Source organism: Neophocaena asiaeorientalis, unplaced genomic scaffold, assembly GCF_003031525.2.
Source record: "Neophocaena asiaeorientalis asiaeorientalis breed wild unplaced genomic scaffold, Neophocaena_asiaeorientalis_V1.1 scaffold450, whole genome shotgun sequence".
Classification (NCBI taxonomy): Eukaryota; Metazoa; Chordata; class Mammalia; order Artiodactyla; family Phocoenidae; genus Neophocaena; species Neophocaena asiaeorientalis.
Genome location: NW_020175674.1, coordinates 1959295 through 1982901, shown reverse-complemented (window position 1 = coordinate 1982901; position 23607 = coordinate 1959295). Strand labels below are relative to the sequence as shown.

Genomic DNA, 23607 nt, shown 5'->3' with positions numbered 1-23607 from the left:
CCCCTGCATCGGCAGGCGGACTCTCAACCACTGCGCCACCAGGGAAGCCCTTTTAAGTATAATATCTAAATAATGAATTTCTCAAATGTAGAATCTTATAATTTTGCCTTTGAATCCTTAGTATCTGTCACAGTAATAAGTACTCAAGAAATGCCAGTTGAATACATGTTTGACCGTTTCAGGGCTCACTAACTCAAAGGGCAGCCCGTTCCACACAGTAACAGCTCTAAACAGAAAACTTGCCTATTGTCTCCTCGTACCTTCTCTCCATCTGGCTTTGTGGAACTACCGAGAATAAGTCACCATCTTTCAAATATGTGAAGACACCTATACGTCTTCCTAAGTATTCTGCTCTTCTAAACGTTCTTGATTATTTCAACTGTTCCTATTCATTCTCACCTGATTTCCTGATACTTTCGTGGTTCCATTTCTGGAATAATTCTACATTGCCAATTTTTATTTGTTCAAACCAAAGATACAAGTTATTTATCTAGTATAATATCACAACTTTTAAGTACTTGTGTGGTTTCAGTTACAAGATCTTCATTGAACTTAGTTCCGTTGTTCTGTCTAAAATTGGAAGTGTTCTTTGAAAATATACTTTCCTACCTATTACGGTATTTATCTTTTTGTTGCTGTAAATAATTGCATAAGAATAGACATTCAGAATTTTATCCTTAATTAAAATATACTCAACTTTGACACAGGCGTGCAGCTTCAAATGAACTGTTTAGAGCTTTTCAGTTTATAGGCAAATTATCTACTTACCTCAGGGGTCAGACTTCTAGCAATGATGGGCCCAATCATTCCAGGTATAGTGGCAAAGGTATTTGTGATGCCCAGGAGGATACCAGCATACCTGCAGAAACATTTTCATAGGGGTTTATAATTGTGTTACACATTTTTTTGGGGGGCGGGGGGCACCGCGCAGCTTGTGGGATCTTAGTTTGCCAACCAGGGATCGAACCCGTGCCCCCTGCAATGGAAGCGTGGAATCCTAACCACTGGACCGCCAGGGAATTCCCTGCATCACACATTTAAATAGCTTCTGTCCATAGATAGCTAGACCATTCCCAGGCTGTATTCTTGTGAAATTTTATGTCTAAATGAAACGTCTTACTGAAATAGGACTAAATATTTGGGGAGTGAAAAACTTACATTTCAATAGTTCTAACATCATATAGAGAAACACAGCCATTGAAATGATCCCTTTTACAGTGAAATAGAAAAGTGCTGATATATGATTTTCATACAAGGCTGTATCTAGATAGGAAGCTTCATGTGCCTTAAAATTTTTTAAGTTAAAAAGAGAATTTAGGGCTTCCCTGGTGGCGCAGTGGTTGAGAGTCCGCCTGCCGATGCAGGGAACGCGGGTTCGTGCCCCGGTCCGGGAGGATCCCGCGTGCCGCGGAGCGGATGGGCCCGTGAGCCATGGCCACTGGGCCTGCGCGTCCGGAGCCTGTGCTCCGCAACGGGAGAGGCCGCAGCGGTGAGAGGCCCGCGTACCGCAAAAAAAAAAAAGAGAATTTATTTCCTGATTACAAAATTTATGTCATTGTTAAAAATTTTTTAAAAATATTACAAAGAAAGTAAAATTACTTATAATCCTATATAGAGATAATCAACATTAATATTTTGGTAAATATCCTAATTATTTTTTTCTGTATATATTTTTAATATATTATAGAAATGAGATCATACTGAACACACAATTTCACAACTTACCTGTTCAACTTATTATGTATCTTCTTGTCGCTAAATCCTTGCACACTGTCCCAGAAATAGACAAGTTGGGTTTATATATATTGTAGTGTATGACAAAAATGCATTTTGAACTCTGTCTTTTCAGAATTTTACTGTCCTCAAAGCTAGTACTTTGTGTTTTAAGAGGTACTCGTTCTCTAATTCAAGTTTGCTAATTCTGACTCCATAGTCTCCCTGAAAACTCATGTTTTATTCCCCTTTATTATTTCCAGTAGCCAGTGCAACACCTATGCTCATTCAATATGTGCTGACCACAGAAGTGCGTGTGACCCACAGGTGTTCAGGCCCACGCGTGGTCCTGTGAGGCTGCACTGCAATGACTGCTGAAGCTTGTCCCATGGAGACCAGCACCCCTTCTGCGCTTTGGCGCCAAAGGGTCGTACAGTATGCAACAGTTCGGATTACATGCTAGGGTCGCTGAACATTATTTTAAGTTGTTGTGTGTATCGATAGTTGTGTGTGTCAATTGAAGAACCTGGGATTTTGTCCTGTAGATGGACCTACATTCTGGAGTTTGTAGACTGAGGCATCATTTAACATAGAGTTATGTCCCCTGTATTTCCTGCACACTGGTAGTATCTAGACTCGAGATCCTAAAGGGTTCATTAGATTTACGTTTGATATTTTTAGCAAGAAAACTTAACGGTGGTGGTGGAGTTAAAAACTAGTTAAGCACGGACTTCCCTGGTGGCACAGTGGTTGGGAATCCGCCTGCCAATGCAGGGGACACGGGTTCGGGCCCTGGTCCGGGAAGATCCCACATGCCGCAGAGCAACTAAGCCCGTGCACCACAACTACTGAGCCTGCGCTCTAGAGCCCGCAAGCCACAACTACTGAAGCCCACACGCCTAGAGCCCGTGCTCCGCAACAAGAGAAGCCACCACAACGAGAAGCCCGCGCACCGCAACGAAGAGTAGCCCCCGCTTGCCACAACTAGAGAAAGCCCGTGTGCAGTGACAGTTCGGGTTCGGGCCCTGGTCCGGGAAGATCCCACATGCCGCAGAGCAACTAAGCCCGTGCACCACAACTACTGAGCCTGCGCTCTAGAGCCCGCAAGCCACAACTACTGAAGCCCACACGCCTAGAGCCCGTGCTCCGCAACAAGAGAAGCCACCACAACGAGAAGCCCGCGCACCGCAACGAAGAGGAGCCACAACTAGAGAAAGCCCGTGTGCAGCGACAGGGACCCAAGGCAGCCAAAAATAAATAAATTTATTTAAAAAAAATTAGTTAAGCAAGTAAATGGCATTTATTAACTTATCACCTAGGTATATTCAAAGTCCAATTAGAGCTTTTAATTGTTTAATGAGATAATCAGTATTATAAAATTGTGGTCAAAATGAAAGAAACTTGATGTTTGTTAGACCGTGTAGTCTCATTGTGGGATAATACTATTTCTATTAGGGTTTAGGATCCTCAGTACCTTGCTTGCAGACTAGTTATCTGAAACTCCTCTCCCCATTTCAGACATGGAAAAGTGCCTGCAATGGACTGAACTGTGTCCTCCCCCAATCCATACCTCCAATGTGACTGTATTTGGAGACAGGGCTTTTAGGAATTAGTTAAGGTTAAATGAGGTCATAAAGGTAGGGTCTCAACCTAATAGGATTGGTGGCCTGCCAAGAGGAGGAAGAAAGAGAGATCGGGCTCTCTGTCTGTGTGAGCATATATGGAGGAAAGGCCACACGTGAGGACACAGGGAAAAGGTGACTGTCTGCAAACGAGGAGGAGAGCCTTCACCAGAACCTAACCCTGCTGGCACCCTGACCGCGGACTTCTAGCCTCCAGAACTGTGAGAAAATCAATTTCTGTTTTTTTAAGCTACTCAGCCACGTGGTATTTTGTATGGCTTCCTGAGCTGATTGACACACGCCTAAATAAAATATCCTGCTGAACCGAATGCAGTTATCTATAAACGTCACAAATTTTTACGTTGAAAACACGTGTATACAGGGTACAATAACAAAACCACGTGGCACAGATCTTTTTGGCTTATGCCCTTTAGGGAGCTGATCTTAAATTAACCAAGCTTGGCAGAACCTGTCCTTTTTTTTTTTTTTAAAACCATTAACACCTTGGCAGCAGGAGGAACCGACCGCAATGTTGCCAGGCCTTTTCAGTGACAGATATTAAGTGCAGATGAATGCTGTGAAATTCTAAATGTCAGCACCAAGAAGCTCATTCAAGTATTTATATTACACTTGGCCAGGAAAGGCCATGAAAGATTGATGAGAGCCTGGAAAAAAGAACATGTTGTATGGACTCCGTCTGGATTCTGTGCTATTGGAGTCCTAGAATTCTGTGGGATTAATGGTTAAAAATCTATCCAAATCCCTTGAATCTGGGCAACAAAATTATCCATAGAAAATATCTATTTTAGTCTACAGAAGAAAAGGCTTAGAAAAATACCATGTAGACATATATTTATATGCTAAGAGGAATACTGACTGCCTACTGAAAAACCTTATGTCAGGCAGGGTTCTAAGTATTTTCTATAATTTATCCCACTTTAATAGTAAAATGAACCCCAGGAGGTAGGAATTATTATCTATCTTCATTCTATAGGTAAGAAAGAGAGACTATAAAACGTTACCCAATTTGCCTGATTCCAAATCCGTACTTAATATTGGGATGTTATATCTATAATGCTGGGGCAAGAGAAAACTGATCTTTCCTACAGATTGAATCCAGTGATGACTGTTTTCAATAAGGCAGCATTATAGATATATAAAATGTCCATCAACAGATGAATGGATAAAGAAGATGTGGTACACATATATACAATGAAGTGTTAATCAGCCATAAAATAGAATGAAATAATGCCATTTGCAGCAACGTGGATGGACCCAGAGATTGTCACACTGAGTGAAGTAAGTCAGACACAGAAAAGACAAATATCATATATCGCTTATATGTGGAATCTAAAAAAAATGGTACAAATAAACTATTTACAAAACAGAAATAGAGTCACAGATGTAGAAAACAAACTTGTGGTTACCAGGGGGTAAGGGGGGAGGAGGGATAAATTGGGAGATTGGGACTGACATACACGCACTACTATATATAAATAGGTAACCAATAAGGACCTACTGTATAGCACAGGGAACGCTACTTAATACTCTGTAATGACCTATATGGGAAAAGAATCTAAAAAAGAGTGGATAGGGAGTTCCCTGGTGGCGCAGTGGCTAAGACTCCACGCTCCCAATGCAGGGGGGCCCGGGTTCGATGCCTGGTCAGGGAACTAGAGCCCACATGCATGCCGCGACTAAGAGTTCACATGCCACAACTAAGGAGCCTGCCTGCTGCAACTAAGACCCGGTGCAACCAAATAAATAAATAAATATTAAAAAAAAAAAAAAAGAGTGGATATATGTATATGTATAACCGACTCACATGAAACTAACACAACCTTGTAAATCAACTCTATTCCAATAAAAATAAAAAAAATAAACTATAGTCTCCTTGAGGCTAGGACACATACCACTTTGGACAGTAGATGCTCAGTTAATATCTGTTGAATAGATTTTTTAAAATAATGTTTTATTTTCCTGCAATTTATCTACTATTCTCAGAGTAAGGGACGAAAAGGATGAACCAAACCCAATTGTTGATTATGAAGATACTCCTCAAATGTGCAAGAAATACACCCCTCACCCCACCGCCTCGCTTGGATACAGCCAATTCTCAACACAGTTTCCAACCAATTATAATTATAATGTACGAAGGAGAGCCAATGGTTCAAACCATTTTAATAGTAAATACCAGTTATTGCTCTCATCCACCCATCCATTCGTTCATTTAACAAACAATTCTTAAGTATGTCACTTGTGTCAACCACTATGGAAGACTCTGGTGTCCAACAATGAATTAAACATAGTTCTTGTTCTCAAGGAGCTCACAGTTTACTTAATGAGAAAGATTATGGGCCAATAATGGAATAAAACCTAGTAGCCTGAAAAATCAAACTATGTTAGCGATTCATACCAGGGTTTATAGAAGCACAGAGGCGGGGCCTTAATCAACCCTCTGTGTGGGCGGGGGCCATTTGAGGGGACCAGGGAGGGGATGCCTCAGGAAAAGCTTCTTAGAGGAAGTAGTGCTCGAGTTTGGCTGTAAGAGACGAGTGGGCGCAGAGAAAGTACAGGGAGGGGATGAAAACGTGTGAAGTCTCGGCACCTGTCAAAGTAACAGGACAAGGGCCCACGCGGCACGTCCAGACATGGGAATTGCTGGGCTTGCCCAATTTCCCCTCATTTTCAGCCGTTTAGCTTGAGATTTGAACTCTAATGAGGCCTAGGAACTGTAGCCTGTTAGTATCTTCCCAAACTTTCTTTCACTGTATTTCTTTCTTTTTTTTTTTTTTTTTTTTTAAAGAAGATGTTGGGGGTAGGAGTTTATTTATTTATTTATTTATTTATTTATGCTGTGTTGGGTCTTCGTTTCTTTGCGAGGGCTTTCTCTAGTTGTGGCAAGTGGGGGCCGCTCTTCATCGCGGTGCGCGGGCCTCTCACTATCGCATCCTCTCTTGTTGTGGAGCACAGGCTCCAGACGCGCAGGCTCAGTAGTAGTGGCTCACGGGCCTAGTTGCTCCGCGGCATGTGGGATCCTCCCAGACCAGGGCTCGAAACTGTGTCCCCTGCATCGGCAGGCAGATTCTCAACCACTGCGCCACCAGGGAAGCCCCCACTGTATTACTTTCTGTTCTAAGTTTAAAGGCAATCACGTGCCCACTGCATTCCTGAAATATGCCTTTGATGTTCAGAAGCTCTACTGTTTTCTGTGATCGTTCATTGGTTTTTAGCTTATTTTTCTAAAACAAACTGTGCCCTTGGAACATTTATAATGAGTACTATATTAAGATGCGATATCGGTGGAAGGTCTTTGTTTCATAAAGGTTTTCTTCTGTATGATTTAATGTGTGTGAGAAAAGTCGAGGTTATAAAAGCCAGAAGATTTGCAGTGAGACTGGTGTGAAGTCGTGTGTCACAGCTAGTGTAATCTCTCAAGTCAAATAAAAATTAGATCCCTTATTTCAGTCATACGAGGTTTGTTTTGTGGTTTACATGGAATAACTATGTTATTCTTGTATTATTTTGAATTCCAAGTATTATTTTATTTCTAGTCTGTTTTACTGATTTGTACTATATGGAACTTTAATAAAATTACTGTCATTTTAACAGCAAAATAAATAAATAAATAAATAAATAAAATAAAGGACTCATAAAATGTCAGGGCTGGACCAGGGTCTTTCAGACCGAGAGTTCAACCAACCCAGCTGATGCTTGAAGCCCAGTTCCAGGATACTGCCTGCAGGCTGTCCAGTAAATGCTTCAGGACAACACCACATCACCCTCCAAGCCAGCAGAAGCTTACCCAGGTGCAAGCAGGGTTTCACGTTTATGTCTTCAACATCTGCTACAGTGCTTGGCACAGTGCTTGCTTAATGACTAGGTCCATTAATCAGCATGCTATGACACTGAAGTTTAGTGATGACAAATCCACCTAATTGCACATCCAGTTCATCTCTCTCCATCCTGTCTAAAAGGACATCATGGGAGACCTTGCTGAAATCCTGATATACCAAATATACTGTGTATACACGGTCGAAAATGATGTTGAGAAATTTGCTATTTTGGGGCTTAGTGACCCAGTGGTGGCTCCTTAGTGATCAGTGTTTTCTTTTCCAAGAGCTCACCAATCATCCCTTTAGTATTCTGCTTGGATTGATTTGTGACCCTGATCATGGTACCTGACTCAAAGTTTGCCAGAAAATAATAATGAAGTTTATCGCATTATGTGCAAATGCATTTATTACATTATAAGCGAAGTGTTCTCTCTCTCTGTGCTCTATCTAATCCTCAAAACAATTTTATAAGGTAGGTACCATGGATATTTGTTTTTTCCTTCTCTAGCATGCATTTTCTTTTTTTAAAAAATTTATTTATTTTATTTTATTTTTATTTTTGGCTGTGTTGGGTCTTCGTTGCTGCACGCGGGCTTTCTCTAGTTGCGGCGAGCGGGGGCTACTCTTCGTTGCAGTGCGTGGGCTTCCCATTGCAGTGGCTTCTCTTGTTGCGGAGCACAGGCTCTAGGTGTACAGGCTTCAGTAGTTGTGGCTCGCAGGCTCTAGAGTGCAGACTCAGTAGTTGCGGCGCACGGGCTTAGCTGCTCCGCGGCATGTGGGATCTTCCCGGACTGGGGCACGAACCCGTGTCCCCTGCATTGGCAGGCGGACTCCCAACCACTGCGCCACCAGGGAAGCCCTGGCATGCATTTTCATCTTCTTTTGACAATAGCTCCAATTTCTATTTAATGGTCCAGTTTTTACTTAGTTTTGTAATAAAATCGCATTAACTGAGGCAACCAAAGTACGTGATCTGTTCTCTGCAATGAATTCTTTTTCCTGAGTTTTCAAAATAACGGCTAGTGCCTCTTCAACGACCAATTTGTAAGATCTTTTAAATAAGTCATTGAGAGGCACCTTGATGTAGCAGAAAGATCCCGGGACCACACAGCTAGAAGACCTGGATTCAAGCCTTCGGCCTGCCGTTTGCTAACTGTGACTTTGCAAGTCACACAGCTCCTCTGTGCCCGAGTTTCTTCATCTTCCAAATGAGTTCTTTTCTTTGTGCTCATATCTTGACGTGTTGTGTGGACGTCACCAATGGCTCCCTCGGCATCCATTCCCATGAGGCTTAGGGGCACTGACTCCTTCACCTCTAACTTTAGGGGCGGGTGCTGCTTGTGCTGAAGTCTAATGGCATTCCCTTGGCCATGGGGGTTGGTTCAGGCGTGGATACGTGACTCAGTCTGGTTCCAAATGAAGCCTGTATTTCCATGATGGAAAGAGGAAAAGATCATTTTCTTTCTTGCTTCACGTGAATGAAGAAGCATGTAGGGCTTCCCTGGTGGCGCAGTGGTTGAGAGTCTGCCTGCCGATGCAGGGGACACGGGTTCGTGCCCCGGTCTGGGAAGATCCCACATGCCGCGGAGCGGCTGGGCCCGTGAGCCATGGCCGCTGAGCCTGCGCGTCCGGAGCCCGTGCTCCGCAACGGGAGGGGCCACAACGGTGAGAGGCCCGCGTACCGCAAAAAAAAAAAAGAAGCATGTAACCCTCGTTGTTACTGGTAATCATTTCACTGTATGATTTTATTCGCAGATCCAGCTTTAGGATAAAACTGGTATGAAAGGCAGAGTAGAGAGTGGAAAAGAACGAGTCTTGGGTGACATTAGTGGACAGCTGGATATCAGCTCCTGCTTGAAGCCTCCCATCTCTGGACTTTACACTAATACATTATGATGTTTAGCCAGCTTGAATTAGGATTTCCATTCCTTCAACTAAAAGTGTCTGAGAGATAACACAGCCTGGGCCTCTTTTGTGCCCAAACTCCCAATTCCCAGATCCCTTTGACTCAGCTTGTTGAAATCTCAAGCCTAGATCAATTCAACAGCACATTTTCAGTCCTACACTTGGGCTGCCGAACAGCACTCAAAGGAAAAACCACCTTGTAAACTAGGGAGAGTACATGAGTCCTGTCCAACCTGAGGTGATCCTCACCAAAGCCCCGATCCCTTCTATGAGTTCTCAGTGACTATTTTTCTCAGGATCCGGATGCGCAGGCTCAGCGGCCATGGCTCATGGGCCCAGCTGCTCCGCGGCATGTGGGATCTTCCCAGACCGGGGCATGAACCCGTGTCCTCTGCATCGGCAGGCGGACTCCCAACCACTGCGCCACCAGGGAAGCCCCCATGTGGAGGTATTTTAAAACCACAATCCTTGGCTTCTCAACTCACCTGAAAACTTTTCTTCAACTGAACCCATCTTACTGCTTTCCTTCTTTTCTCAGTTGAAAGCTCATCCCTTCCACTGGGCACTGGATGTCATTCCTTCCTGCGTTCTACCAGCCTGTCATTTTTACTTCTTTCTTTTAACTTTTAATCTCTTATCCTTTACTGGCCTTCTTTTCTCAGCATATTAACATACTTAGGTCTCAAAATCCTCCAGCGGCATGTGTCCGTCTTTAGCTTCTTTTCCTTCCCTTCATGGTTAATAGTTTTGAAACAGCTGTTTATTGGCAACGGTTCTCAAATTTTAATGTCCATGAGGACAACACGGAGGGGCACCAAAATGCAGATTCCTAGTTCTGTGATCAACAATTCTGCTTTGTTTTCAGCAAGCACTCCTGCTGATGTTGATGTGGATGGGTTAAGGATCACACTCTGAAACCACTGCAGTATGCTGCCTTCAGCCTAGCTTCCTTCTCCTTCCTCCATGGAAGCACTGTTACCAAGATCTTTAATGAACTTCTCCGTCTGGCTGTCCAATCCAAGGAACACGTTCGTTCTTATTTTACTTGGCTTCTCTGGCACATCTGACATTGCTGATCAAGCTTTCCCTTTGGGGATCCTAATCTCTACTTATTTTTCCTTATCCTTCTCCTGTTGCTTCTTCTCAGTTATCTTTTTTTTTTAATAATGAAAATGTAAGTCTTTTTTTTTAAAATAAGTTTATTTTACTTTTGGCTGCATTGGGTCCTCCTTGCGGCGTGCGGGCTTTCTCTAGTTGTGGCGAGCCACTACTCATTGCGGTACGCGGGCTTCTCATCGCGGTGGCTTCTCTTGTTGAGGAGCATGGGCTCTAGGCGCACGGGCTTCAGTAGTTGTGGCTTGCAGGCTCTAGAGCGCGGGCTCAGTAGTTGTGGCGCACGGGCTTAGTTGCTCCACGCAATGTGGGGTCTTCCCGGACCAGGGCTCGAACCCGTGTCCCCTGCATTGGCAGGGAGATTCTTAACCACTGCGCCATCAGGGAAGCCCCCTTCTCAGTTATCTCTGCATCAGGCTCTTCTTTCTCTTAATGGATTCCCAGGGTTCTCGTCACAGTTTGCTGAGTAATTTTATCCAAGCCCACGGTTTCATCTGCTACTCATATGTTGACCGCTCCTATGCCTTTATCTCTTGCTCAGCTCTCACTCTTGAACTGAAGACTGGATGGTCTTGGCTTCCTTGACACCACATTCTTGATTTTCCTTCTATCTCCCTGGTTGCTCCTTTTTGGTCTCCTTGTCTGGTTATTTCCCCTCTTTCTGGTCTCTACATATTGGTCAAGACCCAGTCCTGGGGATCACTCATCTTGTCATTCTGCTGTCTCTCACCAGGCAATCCTTGTCTTTAAAAACTCTGAAATGTGGATTACTATTCCCTAATTTTCATTTCTGGTCAGACTGATTTTCTGAGTACCGGATCCAAATGTCAAACTGCCTACAACTACTATTTTCTAAACGTTTTTCACAAATATCAAACATTTAAGGGACTTCCCTGGCGGTCCAGGGGTTAAGACTCTGCGCTTACAATGCAGGGGGCCCGGGTTTGATCCCTGGTCGGGGAACTAGATCCTGCATGCCTCAACTAAAGATCCCGCATGCCACAGCGAAGATCCCATGTGCTGCAACTAAGACCCGGCGCAGCTAAATAAATAAATATTAAAAAAAAAATTTTAACTTGTGATTTTTTTTTTTTTTGTGGTACGCGGGCCTCTCACTGCCGTGGCCTCTCCCGCCGCGGAGCACAGGCTCCGGACGCGCAGGCCCAGCGGCCACGGCTCACGGGCCCAGCTGCTCTGTGGCACGCGGGATCCTCCCGGACCGGGGCACAAACCCGCGCCCCCCGTATCGGCAGGCGGACTCTCAACCACTGCGCCACCAGGGAAGCCCCAACCTGTGAAATTTTTTATCTTACCCCAAGACTCTTCTTCCTCCAGACATCCCAGTTTCAGTCAGCGGCTCAACTATCTGCCCACGCAAAATACGTGGAAAATACAAAATACATCATCCTTGGTATCTTCCTCGCTCTTCAGGTCTAATCTACTGTCAAGTCCCACCTACTGTAATCACAAAGACCTCAAATCTATCTACTTCTTTACATCTCCTATCCCCATTCCAGGCCATCATCACCTCCTATATGGATTACTACAATAGCCTCCTAATTGGCTTTCCCCACTTGTATTCGTCCTCACAGAGTGACCTTAAAATACAGAGAATGTCACTTCTTACTTGCTTTGGATACAATATAAAACGCTTACTATAGGCTCCTGCTTACTCCCCAGTGGCTTTCTTCCCTGCATCTCAGCCACAAATGATCTTCTCTCAGTTACGTGAAATACACTGTTCTGGACTGAGTGCGTGCTTTCAAAATTCATATGTTGAAGCCCTAACCCTCAGTGTGATTGCATTTGGAGACAGGGTCTTTACGAGGTGATAAAGGTTAAATGAGATCACAAGGGTGGGACCCTAATCTGACAGGGCTGGTGCCCTTTTAAGAAGAGTAAGAGACACCAGAGCTCTTGCCCTCTCTGCACACACCCATGCACGCATACCTGAAGAAAGGCCGAGTAAGCACACAGCAAGGGGTCAGCTCTTCTGCAAACCAGGAAGACTCCTCACCAGAAAACAATTGTGTTGGCACCTTGATCTTGGAATTCTAGCCTCTAGAACTGTGAGAAAATTTCTGTTGATTAAGGTACCCAGTCTATGGTATTTTGTTCTGTCAGTCCAAGCAGACTAAGACACACACCAGTTTCTTCTTCCTGTCATGTAAATTCCTCTGTCGGGAATACTACTTCCTTTTTGCCTAACTTCTTACTCATTCTTCAGGCTTTAGCTTAAATATCACTTCCTCACAGAGACCTTCCCTTGCTCCCTGATCTGCATTATATCCCCCTACTATATTCTCTCAACTTTCTCTTCAAAAAGTTGGTTTTTATTTCTTTCGTGTCCACCACCCTAGACTAAGAGCTCCACAGGCCACAGTTGTGCTGCTTTGGCTGGTAGCTGGTAGGCATTTGATAATTACTTTTTGAAAGAATTAATTAGCATCATAATATATTACAATTGTTTATTTTTTATTGTTTCTTTCCTAACTAGACTAATCTCCTTGCGAGCAGGAGCTGGGTTTTATTTTCTGTAGCACCATGTGGAGGACTGAAGGTATCGCAGGTCCTCTCTAAACATTTGTTGTATGCGTCAGAGAACTGGACCAGACCAGGGTCTCACGCTCAAAGGTACAAGGGATCTAAAGGATCCCTTAGATCCCTGAGGATCTAAAGATGCAGATTCTAGTTCAGTAAGTCTGGGGAGATGCCTGAGGATCTGCATTTTGCACAATCATGCCGCTGCTCCGTGGACCACAGTCGGCATAGTAAGAGACAAGAATACTCTAAATCCTTCCCACTTCGAACTTTCTATGATTCTATAAACCACACACTCATAGTTTATAAGAACAATGCCATTTGCTTAACTTATTTCAAGGGAAATCCTTTCCAGATTCCTTTTCTAATCAGTAGCGTAAAGGAACAGTCCTTTAATTATTTCCTATTCCTTGGATCCTTTTCTCTACTTTGTAAATCTCAAGTCCAAGTCTCAAGCCCGAGCAGAGATTTGTTTAGGGCAGTGGGCTCGCCCTGGTCCCCACGGAAATGGCATCTTACACCTTTACTCCTTCCGCTTCAATGGGCTCTTTATTATTTCAGTTAGGTTTGTATTCAATCTTTCAAACTTTCACTACGTTTAACAAAGTTCTCTTGAGATTAATTTACTTTCCAAGTAAATTAAATTACTTTTAAAAAAATTAATTAATTTACTTTCCAAGTTAATTTACTATTCTTCTTCTCTTTCCTTATGTTAAACTCCTTCAGTTCTTCTTTTTTTTTTTTTTTGGCTGTGCTGCACGGCATATGGGATCTTAGTTCCTTGAACAGGAATTGAACCCATGCCCCTGCATTGCAGGCACAGAGTCTTAACCACTGGACCACCGGGGAAGTCCGAAACTCCTTCAGTTCTTAACTCACCAATATGTATACTTAACAAACATTTTCCACCTTGTAAAGTTCACAAAATTCTTCCCTTATTTCTTATTTCTCATAAGAAAGAGCTTTAAAGAAAAGTGTTGACTGACACACGGTAAGGTCAACACACAAATAGCGTTTTAGAAAGAATTTTGACATGGTACTGAATATGAAAGTCTATTTTCATTCTTCCATTCATGTAATTGATTGACTGAGCACTGACCATGGCCCAGCACAGGGCCAGGTGCTGGTACTGCTGGGGTTAATAAGACAGACTTGGGCCCTGAACTCTCAGAGATTATAGCCCTAGAGCTTTTGCTTAGGCTACATTTTGTTTCAAATGGTTTTCTTTCTTTGGTTCCCCACTGTTAAGGGTATGTAGCACTGAAGCTCCTATTTGCTTAGTATGATCAGATAAATCAACCACTCAGCAAGTATGGACTGGGGGTGCCTCTCCTTCTGCAGAAGCTGTGATATGGATATACAGGATGTCTCAGTCTGAGGAAGCTTACATGCAAATTGGGGAGGTAAGAAAGAGAAGAGTCACATTTAGGAATAATTACAAATTAAGGTACGGTATCCAGCATAAAATTGTAAATTGAGAAAAGGAAGAGAAAAAAGCACAATGGCCTGGAAAGGCTTAATGAAGAACTGGGATATGAACTGGAAAGGATTCAGATGGATGGAGAGGAAATGGCAGTGGACCACAGGCCGAGAATGAGCCCCTGTAGCATTATGGAGCGGCAGATAGGACTCCGCCCAGAGTTAAGCATCTCCGATGCTATGGAGCCTTCCTGGACTTCTTATATAAAATGAGAGACTGGATTAGAATGATTTCAAAGGTCCACTCAAGCTCTGTGAGCATCAGTTTGTTGGAGCTTATTTAGAAGTATTTATTGAAGGGATGGGAGACAAGGATTAACAGAAATCAGAAGATTCTGTGGTAGTCTAGGTGGGAAGAACTGGGGGTAGGGGAAAGGTGGCAGGAGACCACTGGTCTTTTCTCCAAAAATAAATTCATATTCATTATTTAAAAAAAAAATTAAGTGCATCAAATCCCCTGGGTTAAAATATTTACATAATCCCCTCCTCTACCTTGTCAACTGGCACAGGCCCAAAGAATATTTCCAGAGAAATAGCTGTATAAAGAATTCTGGGATTAAAGGTAAGATTTTAGGGGGAAGTTGTGGCTCTATCATTTACTAGCTGTGTGGTGTCATTCCTAGAGTAGTCAAATGCATAGAGAGAGAAAGTAGTAGAATGGCAGTTGCCAGGGGCTGGGGCGTGAGCTGGGGGGAATGGGAGTTAGTGTTTAATGGGTCCAGGGTTTCAGTGTGGGAAGATAAAAACGTTCTGGAATGGATCATGGTGATGGTTGCATAATAATGTGAATGGATGTACTTGATGCCACAGAACTATACACTTAAAAATGGCAAATTTTATGTTATATATATTTTACCACACTTAAAGAAAATAGTTTCAAGTCAGTCAGAACGAATCTTTATATATCAGTACTCACGAAGGAGCAACGTCCAGATGGTTGATGCTAAATCCAGAGGAGCAAAAGCCTCCCAGTGTTGTGGATGTGGTTAGGAATGCAACGGCCAAAGAGTAATCACAACCTATAAATCCAGCGGCTACCAGGAATACTGCAGGTCCGATCATTCCTGGAGTGAAAAAATTATAAAAAGAAAAAAGGAAGCCCCAGCATTAATATTTGCTTGCATCTGAGATTTGATATTACTGCCATCTACTGTAGAAACAGTATACTGCCTAGAAGACTCAGTTTAAATTAGTTTCATGAAAAAAAAATTTGCTGGAAAACATATAGGATTAATGCAACTATTATAAAACGTAAAAAAAAAAAAATCTCACTATGCAATGTTTTTAAATCTACGTGTGACCAGGACTCAAAGTTCTACAATGTTTAAGAAAAGAACAAGAGAATGAAAAATATGGTTCTAGAGAGAAGCAATAGTTGATACAGAATGTGATTCAAAGTTCACATAACCAAAGAAGACAAACTAAATAATAAACTTTGCTGGATAAAGTCAGAAAAACACTCCATCTAGGTTTTCACAACTGAAAACGATACGTGGAGTTTATTACAGGCAGTTAAGCATAAAATACAAGTAATACAGGAAGGGACCTAACGAGCGGGCTGCTGTTTTCTCTCTGTGTCAATAGCAGTGCCATTCAACAACTCTCTGTGATGATGGAAATGTTGTATTTGTATATACTGCAACCAATGAACTTATTTTTAAATTTCAATTACATTTAAACAGCCACATATGGCTAGTGGCTACTGTACTAGACAGAGCAGGTCCACAGAAAGCCAAAAAAGAAAAAAATCGAATTAAATCTAAAGGGATTTATTTCACTTGTAGATGTGGAAAAATTTCTCCAGAGTCGAGGTCAGTAAGCAGTGGGACTGGACAGCACATTGTAGCTGCAGGTGCTCAGAAGGTGTTTTCAGAATCACATTGAATAGGGTCCCTTTACAATGTAATTATGGAAGTACAGTCATCAGTGACTTTGAGGGTCTCTACTTACTCGAATAATTATCCTACATGGGTTTTTGTGTTTTTTTAAAAATTTATTTCCTGGCCACGCCACATGGCATGTGGGATCTTAGTTCCCAGACCAGGGATCAAATCCATGCCCCCTGCAGTGGAAGCCACTGGACTGCCAGGGAAGTCCCTGTCCTACATAGTTTTAAAATTCACTTTTCTGAAATCAGACTCTGAAACACATGATTATTTAAGCTTCCTTTGAGTAACAGCTTTGATTTATAGCTCCTCATTTGATATAATAATGTGAGTATACATTTTTGATTGAAATTTAAAATAGAAAAGGGATGGAGACTTAAAAATCTTATTTTCATTGCAAACTTAGAGTTGAAAACAAAGTGATTTTTAAAATTCTGGGGAAGATGGACTTCCCTGGTGGCGCAGTGGATAAGAATCTGCCTGCCAAGGCAAGGGACACGGGTCCGGGAAGATCCCACATGCCGCGGAGCAACTAAGCCCGTGCGCTACAGCTACTGAGCCTGCGCTCTAGAGCCCGTGGGCCACAACTACTGAAGCCCGCGCACCTAGAACCCGTGCGCCGCAACAAGAGAAGCCACCACAATGAGAAGCCCGCGCACCACAACAAAGAGCGGCCCCTGCTTACCGCAACTAGAGAAAGCCCGCGCGCAGCAACAAAGACCCAACACAGCCAATAATAAATAAAAAAAATAAATTAAAAAAAAATTCTGGGGAAGATATTCAGCAAAGCATGCCATTTTTTTATAGTTACAAGAGTATGGTAGATATAATAGGATATTATAAATCTTAATCTTCAAAATGCATCATTCAAAAAGAACCATCTTGTAGAGACATGCACTACACGCATTAAGATATATTTGTTTTAATATGTGAACAAATGACTACTATTATCATTTTTATTTTGCCTTGCCTTGTAAACACAGTAAATAATTGTAAACCAAAACCAAACCTGATTCATTTTTACCTACCTATAAGGCTAAAAACTCTTCGAACACATAGAGTTGAAAAATTCCATTTTGCCCTTAAATTGTCAGCGGCCTGACCAGACAGGATCATACATAACCAACAGCCTAAATAAGGGACTGCAGATAAAAACCCATTCTGGAAGGAATAAGAAGATCCGGAATTAATTATGGAGGGAGGAAGAACCAAAACAACATATACACCCACACACATCCACCACCATATGAAAGCAAAGGAGATACATAGCAGTATTCTGTTAATTTTTATATGATACAGCAAATAAGTCTGATTTTTCTAAGGATTATGGGATTCAGTTCAATGCAGTCCCAGAGAGCCTGTCTCAGAGGGAACCAGAGCTCCCATAGTGCAGTATGCTCAGGGTAATCTTGAATATTATTTTGGGACTTGGGCTGTAGCTTCAGTGAGAGAAGACGTCCTCCTATTAGCCTATGGACTTTCCCCCACGGGACAGTTTTCATTTATTTATTTACTTTAAAAATATTTTTTATTATAAAATAAAATTCAGATAGAGAAAAGCACGTAAGTCAAATGTGTAGCTTAATGAATTATTGTAAAGTGAGCACCGTCTAGGTGCTGCTCGAAACTACTGCTCTCTTCTGGCTTCTCGCTTGAGGATCCCCAGACCTGCTCCAACCGCCTCTACTGCATGATCGAGCTGGGCAGGGGCACTGATGAGGATGAAGTGACAGCGCTACCTGCAGACTTTGTTCCCTCCGTAGAGTGTCCCCATGGCTCCCCCAGCGGCAGCCCCAGTGGCCCTGGTCCACCTGGCTCCCTCTGCTGACGTCTAGTGGTTTTATTTTTGTCCTTCTGTGTAAGGCAGGATAGAAGGGCCTCAAGTCCTATCCCTTTCCACATTTGACATGGGGTTTGAAGGTTGTGTATTGTGGTTTTTTTTGTTTATTTTGTTCTGAAATTAAAGTATGCAAAATCAAGATGCAGCTAAAAAACAAACAAACGTGGGCTTCCCTGGTGGCGCAGTGCTTGAGAGTCCGCCTGCCGATGCAGGGGACACGGGTTCGTGCCCCGGTCCGGGAAGATCCCACATGCCGCGGAGCGGCTGGGCCCATAAGCCATGGCCGCTGAGCCTGCGCGTCCGGAACCTGTGCTCCGCAACAGGAGAGGCCACAACGGTGAGAGGCCCGCGTACCACAAAAAAAAATAAAAAAGTAAAAAAAAATAAATGAAGGCAATTAAGTACATATACTAATTACCAGTAAGCTATTGATATTTCATTCTTTCTATAGTTCTCCTGGGAAAATTGCAAATAGAAGCATTAGTGGAATGATCTTTAAATTTGCATGCAATTTGTCACTACAGTAGGAGGCAGGCTCTGTTAACAGAGAGCTTAGGAAAAGCAAGGTTGCTTGCAACAAATCCGTCCCATGCTATTGGTAAAGCCTTATTTCAGTTTAACTTCTGTCAATGCAATTGGTGGATATATTTCAAGTATAATGGATCTCTTCTTTCAAAAGTAACTAGAGGAGTTCTTCACAGCTTAGCTGTTTGGGTGACGTTTAAGGTTCGGTCCATGTGGCCAATGTTTTCAGCATGCCTTGGAAGTGAGGTGACGGAACAGTTCACTTTAACACTGTTGACAGCTCTAAGTCCTTGTGACCAATGCAGTTGTGCAGTCAGCCTTGCAATCATCACATTCACCACCCAGGCTTCTGCTTTACTTCCAGGGCTTCCACTCTGTGGCTGAGTAACAGTCCACTGTGGAATATACCATATTTTGTTTATCTATTCACCAGCTGATACATATTTGGGTTGTTTCCACATTTTCATCATTACGAATAATGTTATGAACTTTTGTGTACATGTACCTGTACATGTTTTTGTGTGCACAGATGTTTTCAGTTCTCTTGGGTATAGACCCAGGAATGGAATTTCTGGGTCATAACAATAACTTTATGTTTAACTTTTTGAGGAATTGTCAAACTGTTTTCCATAATGGCGACACCACTTCACATCCCCACCAGCAATGTATGAGGGTTCCGTTTCCTCTACATCCTCACCAACACTTGTTATTTTTTGGTTTTCTGATTCTAATAGGTGTGAAGTGGTATTTCATTATGGTTTTGTGTTCCATTTCTGTATATATATATTTATTTTGGCAAACCAATTTTATTTTATTTATTTTTTAGCATCTTTATTGGAGTATAATTGCTTTACAATGGTGTGTTAGTTTCTACTGTATAACAAAGTGAATCAGCTATGTAGATACATATATCCCCATATCCCCTCCCTCTTGCGTCTCCCTCCCACCCTCCCGATCCCACCCATCTAGGTGGTCACAAAGCACCGAGCTGATCTCCCTGTGCTATGCAGCTGCTTCCCACTAGCTATCTATTTTACATTTGCTAGTGTATATACCAGCATAGTCAATGCTACTCTCTCACTTCGTCCTCCCAGCTTACCTTTCCTCCTCCCTGTGTCCTCAACACCATTCTCTACGTCTGCGTCTTTATTCCTGTACTTCCCCTAGGTTCATCAGAACCTTTTTTTTTTTTAGATTCCATATATATGTGTTAGCACACGGTATTTGTTTCTCTCTTTCTGACGTACTTCACTCTGTATGACAGACACTAGGTCCATCCACCTCACTACAAATAACTCAGTTTTGTTTCTTTTTATGGCTGAGTAATATTCCATTGTATATATGTGCCACATCTTCTTTATCCATGCATCTGTCGATGGACACTTAGGTTGCTTCCATGTCCTGGCTGTTGTAAACAGTGCTGCAATGAACTGGTACATGACTCTTTTGGAATTATGGTTTTCTCTGGTATATGCCCAGTAGTGGGATTGCTGGGTCATATGGTAATTCCATTTTTAGTTTTTAAGGAACCTCCATACTGTTCTCCATAGTAGCTGTATCAATTTACATTCCCACCAACAGTGCAAGAGGGTTCCCTTTTCTCCACACCCTCTCCAGCATTTATTGTTTGTAGATTTTTTGATGATGGCCATTCTGACCGGTGTGAGGTGGTACCTCACTGTAGTTTTGATTTGCATTTCTCTAATGATTAGTGACGTTGAGCATGCTTTCATGTGTTTGTTGGCAATCCGTATATTTTCTTTGGAGAACTGTCTATTTAGGTCTTCTGCCCATTTTTGGATTGGGTTGCTTATCTTTTTAAAAAAATTAATTAATTAATTTATTAGCTTTGGCTGTGTTGGGTCTTTGTTGCTGTGCGCAGGCTTTCTCTAGCTGTGGCAAGCGGGGGCTACTCTTTGCTGTGGAGCACGGGCTCTAGGCACACGGGCTTCAGTAGTTGTGGCATGCGGGCTCAGTAGTTTTGGCTTGCGGGCTCTAGCATGCAGACTCAGTAGTTGTGGTGCACAGGCTTAGTTGTTCCGTGGCACGTGGGATCTTTCCGGACCAGGGCTCAAACCTGTGTCCCCTGCATTAGCAGGAAGATTCTTAACCACTACGCCACCAGGGAAGACCCTTGCTTGTTTTTTTGATATTGAGCTGCATGAGCTGCCTGTATATTTTGGAGATTAATCCTTTGTCAGTTGCTTCGTTTGCAAATATTTTCTCCCATTCTGAGGGTTGTCTTTTCATCCTGTTTATGGTTTCCTTTGCTGTGCAAACCACTGAGTAATGATGTTGAGCATCATTACCTGGGCTTATTGGTCACTTGCATATCTTTGGAGAAATGTCTATTCAAATCCTTTGCCCATTTAAAAAATTGGGTTATTCTTCTATTATTGAGTTGTATAAATTCTTTATATATTTATCAGATATATGATTTGCAAATATTTTCTCCCATTCAGTGGGTTTTTATTCTTTTTTTTTTTTTGGTTTTTATTCTTGATAGTGTCCTTTGAGGCACAGAAGTTTTCAATTTGATGAAGCCCAATTTATCTATATTTTCCTTTGGTCATTGTGTGCTTTTGGTGTCATATGTAAGAAACTGTTGCCCAGCCCAAAGTCACAAAGATGGACACTTCTAAGAGTTTTATCATTTTAGCTGCTAACATTCACATCTTTGATTTATCCTTCATTTTGAAGGCAAAAACACGACCAAAGTTACTTACAAACTGTGCCTCTTTCTCTTTATGTTTTTATTCAATCTCTTTAAAGACAAAATCCGTCAACATAGAGATAATAGGAATTGCCTCAGTTTGATGAGTTCAGAAGGAACTGGCGGTTTTAGTGAGGGGTCTGTCTTACACAGCTTTGCAACTACAGCTCTGCCAACACCTGGATAACACTGCAGAGCGGTTTCTGTACAAGAACCTTGTGTCTCCCAACACCCCTCTTGGCTCCCAGCAGAGTCGGGCTACCATCCCAAGGGAATATGGTACCACTTGCATTTATCATCTGAGATCCTGGCATGTTCCTGGGGACTAGTAAGACCTTCACAGTTAAAGGGGATACCAGCCAAGGTACTCTGAATCAAGAGTTAACACACACAGAGGAAAGGAACAAGCAAGGCTAAAAAGAGCAGTCCCTAGAGTTTAGTATATCAGAGTAAAATGGAAGATGCAAAATAACTGAGTGTCACATAGATAAAAACAAATTCTGTATACTCTCTATAAGAAGAAGATACTTATGTTTTCTTACCTCTTGAATATTGAACCTTAGGACCTCCTTCATATAAGTAGGCAATAAGGTCAATAAAGTATAAAAAGTCCAGTTGTAAGAAAAATGTGCAACTACAATAGCCCAAAGTGCTAGTGATTTCAGCATAGGTACCCATGGCACTGACTTCTGTGAGGAGAGCTGAAAAAGAAAAAAAAAAAACAAAAAACAGGCATAATTAGGTTAAGCTACTGCTATGTTCATGCTATGTTTAGATCTGTATCGGATCAGCTAAAATTCCGTCTAGAATACGTTATCAACCTTGATTACTAAATCCCAGATTTTTAAACAACTCTTTTAAAATATTAAACGGCAATAGAAACTCCATGATTCAGATCTGGAGAAAAAACAGAAATGTCATCTTAGAGCTAAAATGTCAAACTAAATACTCCTTATGAATGTCAGAAGTCACCTGCAATATTACTTTCTCCACCTAAAAAACAGAGGACAGTTTAATAATCAAATTCAGAGGCTGACATAAGGGCAAAGGAAAGAGACTGGAAGTCCTACTAGAATTCATATTTCATTCTCCAATCTTTATTCATTTACAATGATCTATAAGAACTGTGCAATAGAAGGTTTTTTATGTAGCCATCTGGAGTAACGGTCTTCAAAGCAGGATGCAAGCGCCCCAGCGGTAGCAAGATAATCTCCCATGGTGTGGAGAGACGTAACAGATCTTCTATCTATACTCACCCTTATTGTACAAAGAGAAATTAAGCTCTATTAATATTTAACAAATAGGTTGGCCCTGGAATATGTCAGACCATCACATATTGTATGATCTCCCCAATTTAAAGGGGTTAATGGCATCCTTACTTGTCGGTCTGCCCTCGGTGTCATATTACAGCATGTTACAGTTTACACCTGCCTTTTAAAATGGATTTATGAATTTTATTAGCCAGTTTTAATTAAAACAAATCTACAAAATCAACAATGTCTTCAAAAGATTCTTAAGGAGAAAGTAAATAGAAGTCTAATAATGTAAGCACGAGTGAACACCAAGAAAACAGTAAAATTGACACTTTTCCTCTTGAGTCCTTTGTCAGCTACCTCACCAAGCGAAATAATGGCAGGCTCATCAAATATACCGTATTGGGACTTCCCTGGTGGCGCAGTGATTAAGAATCTGCCTGCCAGTGCAGGGGACATGGGTTCAAGCCCTGGCCTGGGAAGATCCCACATGCCACGGAGCAACTAAGCCCGTGTGCCACAACTACTGAGCCTGTGCGTCTGGAGCCTGCGCTCCGCAACAAGAGAAGCCACCGCAATGAGAAGCCCATGCACCACAACAAAGAGTAGCCCCCGCTCGCCGCAACTAGAGAAAGCCTGTGCTCAGCAACAAAGACCCAATGCAGCCAAAATAAATAAATAAATATATAAAAAAAAATACACCGTATTCAAACACACTGCTCCCATTAAACAACATATCATTACTAATTTTAAGTGATAAAAAGGTTTCTCCTATTAAAATTCAAAACTGATGTACATACTGTTTATTTCACCTTACTCACCCTTTAAAGAGCTTATCTTTATTTAATTTTTATAACATCCATACGTACAGCAGTGCATGTAGATAACTGTAAAAACATGCATATATTCAGGTTGTTAAGCCCCTGTCCCCATTGCTTTATTGATGCATGATTAAGTAAAGCCTGAAGACCACTGGCCTGGGAAATCAGTTCCTTACATTTCCTATATCCTGAGGCTCTGCTGTGTCTTCCTCAAAAGCTAGAGCAATCCATGTTTCTACCTCCAGGGTTCACTATTATTTCAAAAAGAGGAAGAACCAGTATTAACCTTCTTGTGGCCTTTCTCTAGGGACTTTTGTTGTGACTTGGTAGATATGCTCTTGTGTTCTCCACTATGTCAAA

General features: G+C 42.1%; 1 protein-coding gene across 4 annotated transcripts in view; it reads right to left on the bottom strand.

Moving 5' to 3' along the window:
* The window catches only part of SLC17A5 (solute carrier family 17 member 5), a 57353-nt gene that overhangs the window by 3875 nt on the left and 29871 nt on the right, over positions 1-23607 (bottom strand). For all 4 annotated transcript variants that reach the window (XM_024731891.1, XM_024731893.1, XM_024731894.1 and 1 more), the window contains exons 7-10: positions 21716-21874; positions 17124-17256; positions 15126-15273; positions 769-859 (exon numbers count right to left, since the gene is read on the bottom strand). In XM_024731891.1, coding sequence (XP_024587659.1) covers positions 769-859; positions 15126-15273; positions 17124-17256; positions 21716-21874 — 531 coding nt within the window. The remainder of the gene's footprint in view (positions 1-768; positions 860-15125; positions 15274-17123; positions 17257-21715; positions 21875-23607) is intronic.